Source organism: Epinephelus lanceolatus, chromosome 9 (genome assembly GCF_041903045.1).
Source record: "Epinephelus lanceolatus isolate andai-2023 chromosome 9, ASM4190304v1, whole genome shotgun sequence".
Taxonomy (NCBI): domain Eukaryota; kingdom Metazoa; phylum Chordata; class Actinopteri; order Perciformes; family Serranidae; genus Epinephelus; species Epinephelus lanceolatus.
The window spans coordinates 7,546,358-7,561,205 of record NC_135742.1 but is presented as its reverse complement, the minus strand read 5'-3'; the positions used below and the strand labels follow the sequence as shown (position 1 = coordinate 7,561,205).

At 39.2% G+C, this 14,848-nt stretch overlaps 1 protein-coding gene across 5 annotated transcripts in view; it reads right to left on the bottom strand.

The window, feature by feature from the left end:
* Positions 1-14,848, bottom strand: part of slc4a4a (solute carrier family 4 member 4a) — a 78,492-nt gene that overhangs the window by 33,925 nt on the left and 29,719 nt on the right. For 3 of the 5 annotated variants that reach the window (XM_033619483.2, XM_078170506.1, XM_078170504.1), the window contains exons 5-8: positions 13,522-13,657; positions 11,206-11,366; positions 8,170-8,349; positions 2,134-2,210 (exon numbers count right to left, since the gene is read on the bottom strand). In XM_033619483.2, the coding sequence (XP_033475374.1) occupies positions 2,134-2,210; positions 8,170-8,349; positions 11,206-11,366; positions 13,522-13,657 (554 nt within the window). The remainder of the gene's footprint in view (positions 1-2,133; positions 2,211-8,169; positions 8,350-11,205; positions 11,367-13,521; positions 13,658-14,848) is intronic. The other 2 variants (XM_033619484.2, XM_078170505.1) reach the window with 1 other exon arrangement.

The following is a 14,848-nucleotide window of genomic DNA, read 5'->3' as shown; positions in this document are numbered from 1 at the left end:
ACTGTACCAAAGATTCTTGGCCTAAGCGTCACATTCACTACAACAAAATCTCCCCACTGACCATTAAAGGGAAAGTTTATTCACATTTTCAACAGCCTCACCATAAATTGCTCAGCGGAGTAGAGATGTTACATAAGAAACTTGAATACAGTTTTACAGATGTAGCTGTGGCAGGTTCAGAGCAACCGCAGCAGGCCAGGTGGTTGGAACAATGTACTTCAGACTGTGAGTGCAATGACATGGACATGAATAACCTGTTTATGAGGCTTATTCTGGTTATAATCATATTCGGGATATGGAGAGAAATCAGGTTATTCATATTCCCCAGTTACATCCTTGTTTCTTCCAGAGTACTCCAGCTAACATATGCAGGTTTCTCATAAACGGAACATGGTGTTTACATGCTCAAACATAAACAGAATACTCCAAAAACCCGATCATAAACGGGTCATTCATGACATCTCCATTCTGAGTTATCTCTATTCTGAACTAGCAGTCATAGTCTGCTCTGATTGGTTTCTGCATCCCTGCAGTGAAAGAAACTACATCACACTAACATGTTAGCTTTGCAATGCAACCCCGAGACTGCAGATGAGCAGTAGTTGAAAAGCATTTGCTTGAGACAAACATCATTTCAAGTAGGCTTTTCAATATATGATTGATGCTTCTCACTCTCACTGTTCCTCTTCTGCATATGACTGGACCGATACACCACTTTGCTTTTGATTTTCAGTCTGAATACAATTTGCAAGATAAGCTGGAAAGGCCCAGTTTTATATCTACGGTACTTTCTTTATCACAGTTGTTAATGAGCCAAAGAAATGACTTGATTGGCAACTTACTGGTTTATCTGATATGTATCTGACTTCTACAAAAATACTTGTAGAGATGTTTTTTAGACCTAAATCTTACAGAAAAATGTAACTTGATAAAACTATTCATACAATATTTGCTTTGTGTTTTTGACTTATAAAACAAATTGACCTACAGAAGCCCATCAGCTCCATATTCCATGTCATAAAACATAGAATGGCTTTTAATATGGAGTGATGTTATAGCCTTAGTTTTAATTCTGTTTCAAATCACTGGTTTTAACATTATTTTGTCTCTGGTGTTCATTTTATTATTATATTTATTCTATTGACTTTTATTTATGATTTTAACATAATATTGTTTTAATTTTTAGTCTTGTAAAATATTATTTATTGTTGTTGTTTTTTCTTCTTTTTTTGAGCTGCATGTTTGTATGAAAGGGGCCATATAATTAAATAAAGTTAAGGTTGAAATAAAAAAGTTCCAGCACTGCTCACAGAGTTTAATTGATAAATATCTGGTGCAAAGCACTACAGCAAAAAAAAAATAATAATAATAATTTAAAAATCGAGACAAAATCAAGATAAACTCAGAGTGCAGACCTCCACCAAGTAGGTGATATTCCCTCCCCCTCTGCATCAGATTTTGCAGCCTGCATCACAATTAGGTTATTTGCATCACTATCATTATTAAGTTATATATGCCTTCACCATGGAGACACTGTGGTGTATTTATTTTGTTTTTATTTTGTACCAACACAGAATATAATATGTTTTTTGTATTTTTCACTTTCCTTTTTTCCAAACACAGAACATTAATTAATCCCCCCTAATAATAATAACGGCCAACCGGTGGTGCACGTCTGGTCATGGAATGAGTCTATTCTAAAACTCGGTGAATACACAATGCTATTTAGCTCTTTTTTTATTATTTTACCACTTTGCTTCAACCGATCACCACCAAAATTTTATCATCTGTTCCTTGTCCCATTATCCACCTTTCCTGAAAATTTTATCAAAATCCGTTCATTACTTTTTGAGTTATTTTGAAGACAAACAAACAGACAAGCTAGAGCACTCAGAGAGCGGAGACCTCCGCCAAGCAGCTCAGATTTCCCGCCATTTTATATTATGTTATCCACTTCGCTTCCACTGATCACCACCAAAATTTTATCATCTGTTCCTTGTCCCATTACCTTTCCTGAAAATTTCATCAAAATCCGTTCAGAACTTTTCGAGTTATTTTGCAGACAAACAAACAGACAGAAAACGTAACCTTCTTGGTGGAGGTAATAAAAATAGATTTCCACAGTTGACTCACCTGGTCTTTTTCCGGTTTGTCAGAAATGTCGTTCAGGCTGCTGGAGGTCAGGTTCCGGTGAGTTGTGGTAGGACTATCTATAAGAACATATCAAGTCTGTGTGGTTAGATCGGCTTCAACTTCACCAGGATCTAAGAAATTAAGAAGGGGGAAAAAGGATGGCAGACACCCAAGAAAAGGCAGTGGCCCAGATAGTTTGCTCCCCATGCAGCACCGAAAAGAATAACAAGAAAATAGTGATCAAAAGCATGAACAGATCTCAGCCACCAATAACCTTCAATAAAGGCTGGAGCACAGCAGAGGACAAATTCCTTAATACTCTCTACTCACTAGTCAAGTAAACTTAAAGTCTGAAAATTTCAAATTAACTAGATTAAAGCTGTTCTATTAAAGGTTAGACGTCAGCAATTTCCAGATGTGCATGTTCAGTGGTTTCTGATATAGAATTTAATGCACTACATTGCCAAAACTAGCTCAAAAACAACTGGTGCATCCATTCTTACTCTGAAAATTCAAGAGCTTTCCTGTTAGAATATCTGATCATCTTAATGTCCATCTTTCACATCAAAGACTAAGTGCTTTCTTCATGTGAGGCAGGTGAACAGCAGACTGTGATTGATGCACTGCTGACTTTTGGTTTCAGCTCGTCAACTCCAGCATCAGAGATCTGACAGCAGAACGTGACCTTACTGCAGCCCCGGAGCTGTCAAGAAGTATGAGACGTTATTCAGAGAGGTGCAAATCTCAATGAGAGCAAATTCTGATGCCACTGTAGCCTTTCATGAATCTGCCCCCTGAGGATTGTGGGTAATAACTTGCTTGTCAGTATGATGCAGCCAGTATATATGATGACACTGTAGTACTTATATTGACTACATACAGAAATAAAAGGGGGAAAACAAATAAATCTAAAGGGAAATCATCAAATCTTAGCTAAATATAGCTGTTATGTATTGGAGGAGAAAAAACTAAAACTGAAAGGAATGAAAAACTATTTAATTACACTATTATATAAAGCACATACAGATGGGAACTGCCACTGCATTCAACACACTAAGTCTGAATGACAGGTGACATTTTACACTACAGGTCATGACTATGTTCAAACTGCAGCTGAAAGTGTTCCAGTTCTGTTTTCACTCACATGTGACACAAATGCTGCACAGTGATATTTCCCAATTCCTGTCTGAGTCACATGGCATGACTTTATCCTACAAAGTGAGAACTGAGGCATCTGACCAAAAAGTATAATTTTGGTGTCTTGGCTAGGGTTGGGATCCGGATCCGGTTCTTTTTTGGAAACGGGTTCAAAGTTCCGGTTCCAGAACCGGTTCCATCACATTTGGCGTAACGGTTCCTGCAAACGGTTCCTAGATTGTACAAAAAATAAATAAATAAACCGTCACGTGCATTTCCATTAGAGTGCGGTACGGGCATATTTCTGTCCGAACCCGACCGAGCCCGACATTATCTAATCACTAAAGCACTGAGTTTGTGTCACATAGTTGTCATGGTTACAGGTTACAGGCCGGGCGCGCGCCAGGTGCTCAGCGGAGAGAGACCTCCGTGTTTGAGACGGGAGCGGGCGACGGGAGCGGGCAGCGGGAGGTCCGACGCTTCCAGCGAGGGGAGAGGGAGAAATAAAACAAAATAAGATAAAATAGGAGACACCTGTCTCCCTCTTTTATTTAATTTTCAGCGTTTAATCAAGGCGGAGGCTGGCGGCGGGAGGGGAGAGGTAGAAACAAACAGCCAATGTGTGTCTGTGTGTGTTATGTTCAGGTGTTGTCACGTAAATAACAGTGCCCAAGCATGAATGCATATAAGTATTTTTTATTACATTATTGTGGTTAATTTTAATAGTGTTACTGTAGAAATCAGAGAATCACTTTTTGTTGTTATATATTCTCAGGGAGATGATACAAGCCCTAAATCTGAAATACACACCACACACAAATGTGTATTTTCATCTAATTGTACTGTGCAACAGTTAGAATAAAGTTTTTGTATTTGTATGATTGCATTTGTGTTTATTATATACTTGTTTAAGTATAGCAAGTATAATGAATATAATGTAGGAATCGGTAAGAGGAATCAGTAAGGAATCGGACCATTAAGAAGGAATCAGTAAGGAATCGGAATCGTTAAAATCCTAACGAGTCCCAACCCTAGTCTTGGCAGATTGGATGAGCGAGCATTTCATATATGGAAGACAGCGAGATAACTGGGAAAAATGCACTAGGGTCGGACCACTGGACAAATATATCTGTGACTGGCTGACTATGTGCCAGCTGGTTTTGTGATTAATTTCTGTAATTTTATTTTGCTAATTTAATGGTCTGCCTCCAAACAACAAGTGAAAGCAGTTGCTTAGCTGGCGATGGTCTGGCTATGCAACACATCTTAGCGACAGACTCTCACTCAGCAAGCTAACCCTGCAGCACAAGGAGGCCAGCAATGGCAGAGAGAGACAACAGAGAAAACCAGCGTGAGGAGCCGGCATATTTTCTTATCTGACTTGGTGAGTTAAGGGTTTATTTAATTCAAATAAGAGTAAATGATTCTTGGAACGATGAAATGCCAAAGTGTTTTATGATGAGTTAAGACGGCAGTTAAGCTACTCTTAGTTTGGTGTAACTTAAATTCATAAGGTGTGCAATTGTTTAATAAGGAGAATACATCTAAAAATATTTCCTTTCTTGACATTTTGTGAGTTTATTTTCTTTATTCTTGATTTAAAAAGCTAAAAGAGCTTGTGGAATATAGCTAACTTGGCACTTGAACACATCTCCCAGCTGAGGACTAAAGTTAAGGGCGAATATATTGGAAACCAGCAGATGTTGTTCTGACAGTGGCCAGTTGTAAAATTTACATGTTTGTTTTTTTAAAGATGCCTCAGTTTAGTGTAAATAGTGTTCAAATATAAACTCTTTGGTTAATGTTTCTGTGCCTACAAATACGAGCCGTGATTCGAAAGTGATAGGTGGTCTGCAGTGTGAACGTAGACTGGGTCCAGTTAACTTACTAAGCCAGTCCATGCTGGTACTCCTTTGGGTCTGCAAGTCCTCCATTGACACGCGAGTCGACAGGCAAGTCATAGAGGTCTCAAGAGGACTACGAGCTTTTAGTAGCAGCAGCAGGTTATCAAACCAAATCCAGAGAAGCAGAAAAGGAGGAAAAAGAGATGATAGACAAGCCCATTGAGTCAAAGCATGAGATTTGTTAGGAGAACACAATCAAGTGGTTAAAAGGTATGTCATTTTTATCTGTATTTTTACAAGCTGTGCAGAGGAGTAAGGTAAGAGGAGTGGCATTATTAACTCAGGAGACCATGGGTCATTGGACAGGAATACTTTGGCAGGACTCAAAATGAATTTTAATAAGGATGTTGTTTGTTTTGACAAGAATGTACTTTATCCTTGTGAAGTTGTTATCAATTAATGATTATCAGTAAAGCTCTCTATCTTAGAACTGTGATGTTGATTAGAGGCTCTGCCTTTTATGTTATGAGTTTCCATTTGAACACAAAGTCGATCATGAAGAGAGAGAGCTTCTTTTTTTTTGATAGAGTCATAAACCGGTTTCATAAATCAGGTAATAAATAACTTCACTTTCCAAAGACCCATGTCTGGTAACAGATTAATTACATTGTCAACACAGTGAAACATCTAGTTACTCAATGTAAGAGAGAGCACTCATACACGTGTTGTTAACATCAGTTAGACATCAGTGTGTTTCAGGGCTGTCACTTTGCTTTAAATTTCGATTCTTTAGAGACTAAAGCCCTACTCACACGGGACTAGCTTTCCCAGGAACGTCATAAGATTTAGAAATACCCCCACCCACATTTGAGAGTAGTGTGGTGCATTCATACAGGAAAGCAAAGTCAGCATTTTACTCACATGTACTGACATTATCCCCCAGATACGTAACGCCACTCGACACAACAGAGAAACACTGCACAGCACCATTAGCAGAGATGTACAGCGATAACATTATATAAAATGTGGGTTAAACAAAAAGAACCAGTTCAGCCACACATTTTTACTTCATTCATCTCACCATCTTTCAACATTTTTCCTGTTTTAATGGATTTGAGCTTGCTTTTTCTGCAAACTGGTCTCCACGCTGTGTAGCAAGAGAAGCCTCCTGAACCCAAAATGCTGTCGAAACTTTCATTTATATTTGCCAACACAGCCCCCCCCTAAGTCTCAATTGGGAATGAGGCAGGGAGAAAAACAAAAAACTCAAATACTACCCCAAATCACAGAGATGCTGATTTTCTGATTTACACGGGACTACAACTAACACCACGATGTGTTTGGCAAAATGTGGAAGGGAATGCGCAATAGGGTTTCTACTTGACAGATAACGGACATGGCAGATTTGCATTGCACAGGTGTCCACCAAAACGTCTTACACTAGCTGACAATGCCAGGCGCTCCTTAGGAAAACTGGGAGCACCTTGGAGGTGCAGCGTTTTTCCATCTGTGATGCTATGGTTGCATCTGGTTGGTGTGATACAGAATATCCATGGAATAAAAATGTCAGCACAAGGAAGCAATCAGATGTCTGAGTAAAAAATAAGCGCAGTGTGTACCCAAGGTTGAATCATTTTCAACTCTCAGCACTCAGCAAAAAATGGCAAATGTGCAGTGCTCAGCACAGAATAGACGCTCAGTGCGACATCGCGCTGCTGGCGTTTGTAGCGTAGCATAAATACGCGGTGCTCCCATTGCCAAGAGTTAAAAGAGAAAACATTTTGGAGGACACGGCCCCTGCGATCCCAGAGGACCGCCACAATTATTACAAATTACTGGAAGTCCCCAGGTAAAACTAGTGTCGTGTGAATATGGCTCAATTCAATATTCTATTTGCTGCTGTTTAAAAAAGTTTAACAAGGTTTTTACTTCCAGTTCTGTGCTGCTGTCAGAGGAAAATATTCATTAGTTGCTCAATTTCATTAACAAAGGATTTTGCAACAGAATGAATTTCAGTGAGCCTTACATGCATAATACAGCAGATAGATAATAATTCCATTTCATACAGTCAGTTAAGCCTTTTTAATTGTTTTATCACTTATTTGTGTACTTTTTGCATGAATTCGAACTCAGTTTGTCTTTGTGATAGTTTGTCTTGGATAACTTTCAGTGAAGCAAAGTGACAGCCCGCCCTGTGTGAGGAAAAGAAGGGTTACATACTGCTGTAAATAAAATGAGTTCTCAAAAATGTCAACAAAATTAAAAGTTAATGAAGTGAGAATCAAATGAACATGTATCAGCTACTTCAGAGATTCTGACTGCTTTAAATGTCATCTCTATTTGTCATATCCTATCAATTACTGGTCAGTTTTATGATCTGCCACAGCCTTGGACTTTTCTCACCTAGTGTCATAAATTAATGCAATAAACTTTATTCTACAGTGTCAAAATTTACAGCTAAAGTTAATTTGATATTAGCTCTACTTGTTCTTACAGCGGCAGATCAATTAAGTCTAATGCATCTATGAATGCAGTTAGTACAGGATTCGACAGTGAGTACTTTAAAAGTGCTGTTAGAGTGACATCACAAAATGTTTGTGATGAATTAGCAAAAGACATCTACAAACTTTAGTTTCATTAATTCAATGACAGGTTTAGTGAGCAACTAATATTACCATAGTAGCACAGATGTTAATATTTCAAAATATAGCATAAGGCCCAAAATTTCTGATGATGTCTTCAATAAATAAAAGTTTTCCAGCATCTACTGAGGAGAGCTGGTACTTATTTAGGACTCTCAAGTGCCACATTAGTGGGTTCATGCAGAGGAGGGCAGCAGTGTGTCCTTTATCACACACTCCTCACTACTGTCACTACACACCTCAGGTCCTAAATTTAAGTGATTAAAAAAAATCTATATTAACCCTGTATTGCAGGAATGTGCCGCTAAATCTATTATAAAGTAAAATAGCTGATGTTGTGTTTTTTTTTGTTTTGTTTTTTTAACATCATTAAAAAAAAAAAGAAGACTGCACCAAACTGGCATCAGTATTACCGTTTTCCGGGTTGGAAAACAGCCTACTTGCACTGGAGACCGTCTTGCCAATGTCAGCCAGAGAGCGCAGGTTGGACTTCTTGGTCTGGTGACGATGTTTCCGTAGCAACGTGTACATCACTTTGTCCTTCAGTTCTGGTTTCAGCTGGCCGATCTCTATCTGGTTGTCAGTGATCATCTCTGAAGATGCAGAGAAAGAGGGGGAGGGAAGGAAAGATGATTTCAGTGTTATTCTGGAGAGAAGAAAATTTGGCAACTTGAGAGTTTAACCACACTGAATATAGGAAAGGACCGACTACACTGTTACACCCAAAAACAACTTGAATCCAAAGAGACGTCTTACGGTTTCTTATTTTGTTGGACCAACAGTTAAAATCCCCTATTTACTCATATAAAATGGCATTAATTTGGAAAAGGAAAGCCAGCAAAGCCTCGATGTCAGCATGTGGTAATTATTGAATGCTCGGTATTTTTACTTTACATGTAACATAAGCATATAAAGAATTTATCAGAATTGCTATAAATAATTTTTTAGTACTTAACTCCATTATTCAAGAAATTTGAGACAAAAACAGCTGAAGTTCAGAGGGCCGACTACACTAAACAATACGAAAAACAAATGAACAGATACCATAAAAAAAGATGCATGTTGCCCAAAATTAAATTCTGCTATTCGTTAAATTATGTTTTCATTTTGGGTCTATTTTTTCCCTTCATGCAACATTTTACCCAACAGCCTTAATTTAGCAACAACATTACTCAAAGCAAATAACTGAGTCACTATATAAAGTCTCTTCATAGTTGTAAGGGCTCAATTAGTGCCACCCAGACTGTACTGTAATGCTCCTGTATGAAAGTCTATTCATGGCATCATGAAACAGCTCAATCAAAAGGTCCTGCCTATTTTTAAAAAGAAGGTCAGAAGCCTGAATGCTGACAGATAGCAGCCTCGGGGAGTTTCTCTTCTTGTGTAGGGGCAGTGCTGTTAATGGTCCATCAGTCAAGTCTGTTGGCCTCAAAGCAAGAGGCCCAGCTCCGCTCGGCTTCTACAGTCCACACAGCGCACTCAATTACTTCACATTAATCACTCCAAGTGATAACTCTTCCCCCTGCTCCCTCACGCAGACAAAAACGAAGGGGTCCTCAAATTAGGACGTTTTTGTGTGACCATTTGCAACCTACTATTTGAGTCCCTCTGTGTACTAACATAAAGTACAGTGCAGGCTGGACTTGACTTGGGGCTCTGAACTTTTGCTACTCTTAAAGCAAAGAAGAGGAAGGAAGGAAACCTCTGATCCCCTGTGTGTGATGTGCAACAATCCATAAACCTGCACGCAACACTACAGAGCAGCTCTGCATATACTGTACATCATCAAGCAGATCAAATCAAACTGGCAGACGGGTTCTCAGCTGACCTTCATCAGTGTCACTGTAACAGTAAAATAAATGCATACACATTAAAAACATGTAGAAAATGCAGTATAGTTGAAACACTAATTGAACACTACATGATTATGACATTAAAACTAAATCTTTCTGAGAACCTAATGGCAACCAGACTGTTTCTTTTTAACAATCTAACAACAAAATGTTTACCTGAGTGTATCTTGTAATTGATGTATTTGTCAATGGCGTTTAATTGTTTTACATAATTTCTGCTCCTGGGAAGTAATGCATTATTAAGGCTGTTTATGTGATTATGTTTAGGCACTTGGTTGAGAAAGGGAAAACATCATGACCATGTTAAAGGTCCATCAGAAGGATTTAGGAGGGTGTACTGGCAGAAATGGGATATAATATAATAACCTATCATGTTCTTTTTAGTGTATAATGACCTGAAAACAAGAATCGTTGTGTTTTCATTACCTTAGAATAAGCCTTTTATATCTACATTGAAAGCAGGTCTTTGTCCACAGTGTTTGCCTTATTGCACTGCCATGTTTCTACAGTAGCCCAGAACGGTCAAACCACCACAGAAAACTCACTCTAGATAGGGCCACTTGTGTTTTGTGTTGGCCACTGTTGTTAGCAGGCCCTCCATAACAAGCAACATTGGAAAAACAATGTTTATTTTTTTCCAAGAAACAACTTTATACATTTTTTTTTACCGGTTTAAATCACCAGGTTCATTTGTTTTGGGGAGGAAGAGGCCTCTGCAGATAATTCGGCTCCTGGTAAAAACCTCTTCTGCTTCATTCAGTGTTTTAACCGTTTTAAATCACCAGATCTGTTTGTTTAGGAGGAGAAGAAATCCCTGCAGATAATATAGCTCCCAGTAAAAACCTCTTGAACCATGAAATGTGAAGGAATTCTTACTGGGAGAAGTTTCAGCTGACTGCAGTCTGTAATCCTCACTGCTAGATGCAACAAAATCCCCCTAAATCGTACACATTACTTCTTAAGGTACTGTACTGCTGAGGTCTGGGTAAGGTTACCTGACTTAACACTTGGTTATGGTTAAAAGGACACTCCACAGATTTAACGTGTCAAAATTAATTTGGTAGTCATGGGAAGTAATACTCAGTCTATGTAAACTGTTTTAAATGTCCTCTGTGGCTCTGGTAGACTTTGCCAAGTCTGACAAAACTTAAGTAATCTCAGTCTGCATTTAAAGAGGACAAATTAATAACAGACAGCCTGTGTTACAAAATGATGACGTAGAGTTTGAAAGACAAATGAAGCAGGGAAAGTCTAATGACAGTGCTCTCTATCAAGGTGCATTATGGGAAGTGTAGGATCCAGGGGGTTTGGAGTTTTTTGTTTTTAAAGTGGTCTCTTTCAAGTCTCCAAACTTTATAGAAGTGCAGCTAAAAAGTATAAAAATCATTTGCTTCACCCAAAAAACGAATAACCTTTTACAGCGTATACCAATGACAAAGCACGTCTTACAATGTACCAAAACATGAACATAACCTGGGTGGCATCGTTACATTTCCTCCAAAAACACACGTGCTAATCCAAATACTCTACAGCCAAATGTAACGCAATTTATCTTGTTGCAGATCTAAGTTGTCTAATGACCTGCAGCCAACTTACCAACAACCTGAGGTAGAGTGGAAGCTTCCATGTCCAGCATGATGGTGCCTTTCTCTATGCACGTCCGCAGCTCAAAAAGGCTATGTAAGGACAACGTGGCCACGTGGGGTTTACTCCAGCGTTCACCTCCTTTCTCCACCTTCTCCTCAAACTTGATCCACCTAGAGGCATGAAAAAGGGAGGGAAAAGACTGGATTAAACTGGGAACTAGCTGACAATATTAATATATTATATACCATAATCTTGTTAGTACTTAGCATGCAATTCTATTTATCAAAGAAACATAAATAATAAAATAAACTGAAGTCATTTCTAAATCATAAAAAGCATCTTGTGTCTTGTGTATTGAGTTGTGATACACGAGCAGGTTAAAAAGAGTTGATGCCAATTTACCTGGAAACTCGCCACCTTTCAAATTAAATATGACAACATGTAAGCAATGCACATATGTATGTCATCTTTGTCCATACAGTTGAGGTTTTGCAGCTGCATAGCAACCATTGAAAAGAAAGAGCAGAGGGCATCTGAAAATGATCTTGTGTGGGTAAGGATTATATGTATGTGGCACCTGACAGTTGAAAAGAGATGTGGAAAATACGGTAATCATATCACTGAGAACAGGCGTGATACATTGTCAAATGTTTATACATTCAAAGGGAATTCAATTCTTGCTTGACTTCATGGTTAAGGTTAATTCAGAAGCAGTATTATAATTTCTGTTTTCCTCATGTATTTATTTAATCAATCCCCCTCCCCCTCCCTCAGTGTCAGGGAGATGAGAAACTGAACCGGTACTGAGAAGTTGCTTCTATACCAGGGTTTTATTTGCCCAGTTTTTGGCTGCCAAAATTGCACTTGGCAGACAGCCAGTACTACCCAGCACTTGTGAGATCTTTTATTCATTTTGAGTCCACTGAGTGCACTTGGTGAGACACTGGACCGAGTCTTAATCTCTGCAGCTATTTGCAGAATAACAAGTTTGACATTAAAGATGCAGGATTGATTTATTTCACCTTTGTAAGCAATATATCCACATTAAGTAAGTAGCAGACTCGTTTTTAAAGGTTCTGGATCTGTAGACCTCTTTTAACCTCTTTAACCCTGCTGATCCTCTTGTATTGATTTCTAACTTGTTTAATTTTATTGTGGTACTTGAGGAGAAACTCTTGGCTGCAGAAAAACTGCTGCAGTTTTCACCATCACTTATACCCTATTTGGTTGAGAAACTGTCTTGTCTTATGCCTTTATTTAAATGTTTTTTTTTTCCTTAATATTTAAATAGTAACACTAAAACACAGTTTTGTTCTCCCTGTATGCTGAATAATGTATATTATGAGAATAAAAATCAATTCTCCCTCATACCTTGAAAAACAATGCAAAGATAAAAGTTGGTCAGTTATTGATAATGAGTTTTTTCCAGATGGTTGTCATAGTCAATAATTCTCAAGACCACAGTCTCAAACGGCACAATAAACTTGCATTACATTTGCATTTTTAATGATGCTTATTTTGTCCAATCCAGGTTGAACTTAGGTTCATTCATACCTGCACACTTTAATTTTGACAGAATGACTCAGTTAAGGGTCATCTGTGCTAATTCTTCACCAATCTAGTATCAATTCCCTGTTTGCAACACAAGCTGGATAAACATATCAAAACTTGGCCTTAAAAAGTTTTCTTGAGTGAGTAGAAGCACTTTTTAACTATACTGAAAGACTTTGACAGCAGAGTTCTTCTCAAGAGTTCCTCTGCAAATTATTCAACCAACAGTGAACCAAAATGTAACTTCTATCTGCAGCACAATTGGTCAGAGGTTAGGATAACTCATTTGGAGCCTCAAACAGCAGCCCAGGGATCCAGTTTCCCCCTGGCAGAGCTTCACTCATCCAACACTAATGATGTATATAAACAATCAGCCCATTTCTATCCCATCCCATCCCATCCCATCCCACTAGTGGGCCACACAGGAGAAACCTGTGAAACCTTGTGAGCTCGCTTTTGACCCTGCTTCAAATTCAATGCACACAGCTAATTCCCTGATGTTAGAAGAACTGATTTTAGACTGGCTAACTAGCTAAAGTTTACAAATGTTTGTTCAGTTATTTGGCTCTGGGCTGGCTATTAAAAACTATTATAAGCACTGAAGTAAAAGTTTTTGAGGTGAATTTGAAGAAAATAATTTTTACAAGAGCAAGAATTCGGTTTGTTACTTATTTTGAATAATTAGGTGAAAGGCAATGGAGAACATCATTATTACTGTAAAATCAAAGATGCACACGGGAACTTTGAGAGGAAGTCTGAGATTGAGGTCTTTACCTGGCCGTCTCCTTCCACTCCATCTCCTGTCCATCCACCGACAGCAGCTCATCCAACTCAGTGAAGAGTTGGGGGGGTGATGGGCCGTCATCCTCCTCACCGAGGATGAAGCGGATCCTCTCGGCTGCTGGTGAGACTGCGGAGAGAGGAAAAATACTTCGGTTCATAGGCTGACAATGGTGCCCATTGGGCAAAGGTTTGGGCACTGGCTTCCCCTCCTCAGCTGGACCCTTCCCATTGACCTCAGGAGGAGGTGGAGGTGGTGGGATTTTCACCATGACCTCCTCTCCTTTCTCTTCTGTGTCATCTTCCTTTTCCTCTTTCTCCTCTTGGTTATTGTTGTTGTTGGACATCTTTAAAAACTCAGTGCCCCCCCTTTACTCTCCAAATCAGCTGACCCAGGGTTTGCTCCTCAGATAGAGAGCTACACAAGCTCATCAGAGTCGCAAAGCAGCAGCTAAACCCTCATTAAAGTCTCGGGTGGAAGTGACAGCCGCTCTCAGCTGCCTGCTCCAGCACTTTGTGGACCAGGTAGGAGGGGGCCGATGGGGTTTAGGGGTCCCCTCAGTGACAGTGTCCCCACAGCTAGCCCCTTTTCCCTCCCTGCCCCCCCCCCCCCTTCGCTGTTCAAACAGGCTTTCGCCATTGGCCCTCCAGCCTTGGCAAGCTGCCCTGGAGCCCCTCATTAACAATTAGGAAATGGTTCACAAACTGGCCTATTCTTTCGCACAGGCTTGGCTTTCCTTCCCCTTGTCTTCTCATTTGAATATTTAGAGAGCAACACAAATAGAATTTCAACATGGTTGATATACAAACTATACTTTTCAGAGCTATTCAAACATGTTGCAAACAGTCAACACCATCATGACTTGTTCCAACAAGTGGTAACAATATTTGCACTTTGAATGGAGAGCCTAAAAAAAGTAACAACCCCTTTAGTGAAAGCAAGTCCATCCTGTAGAAAACTGTACACTAAGATTATTATCATCAGCAAACAGCCACACAACATCAGTGTATGGGGTATCATTGGAGCTAAAGCTTACACAGATGAAACAATGGCATCTGATCAAACAAACAGACTGCTAATGGGTAAAAAATGCTCATCTCTAATGCACATGTCACATGATGGATATTGATGTTAAATCAGTTTTTCAAAGACTAAGCTTGGAAACAGTTCGCTGCGCCTCCAACATTGGCCACGTACCCTTATTCTACCTGAATTGAATTAAGATTCAACTGACAAGCACAAACTGCTCAGCCAAACAATAGTCAATGGACATTTTACAGCAGACATCTTGACTTATCACAGCTGGAAACGCACAAGTGT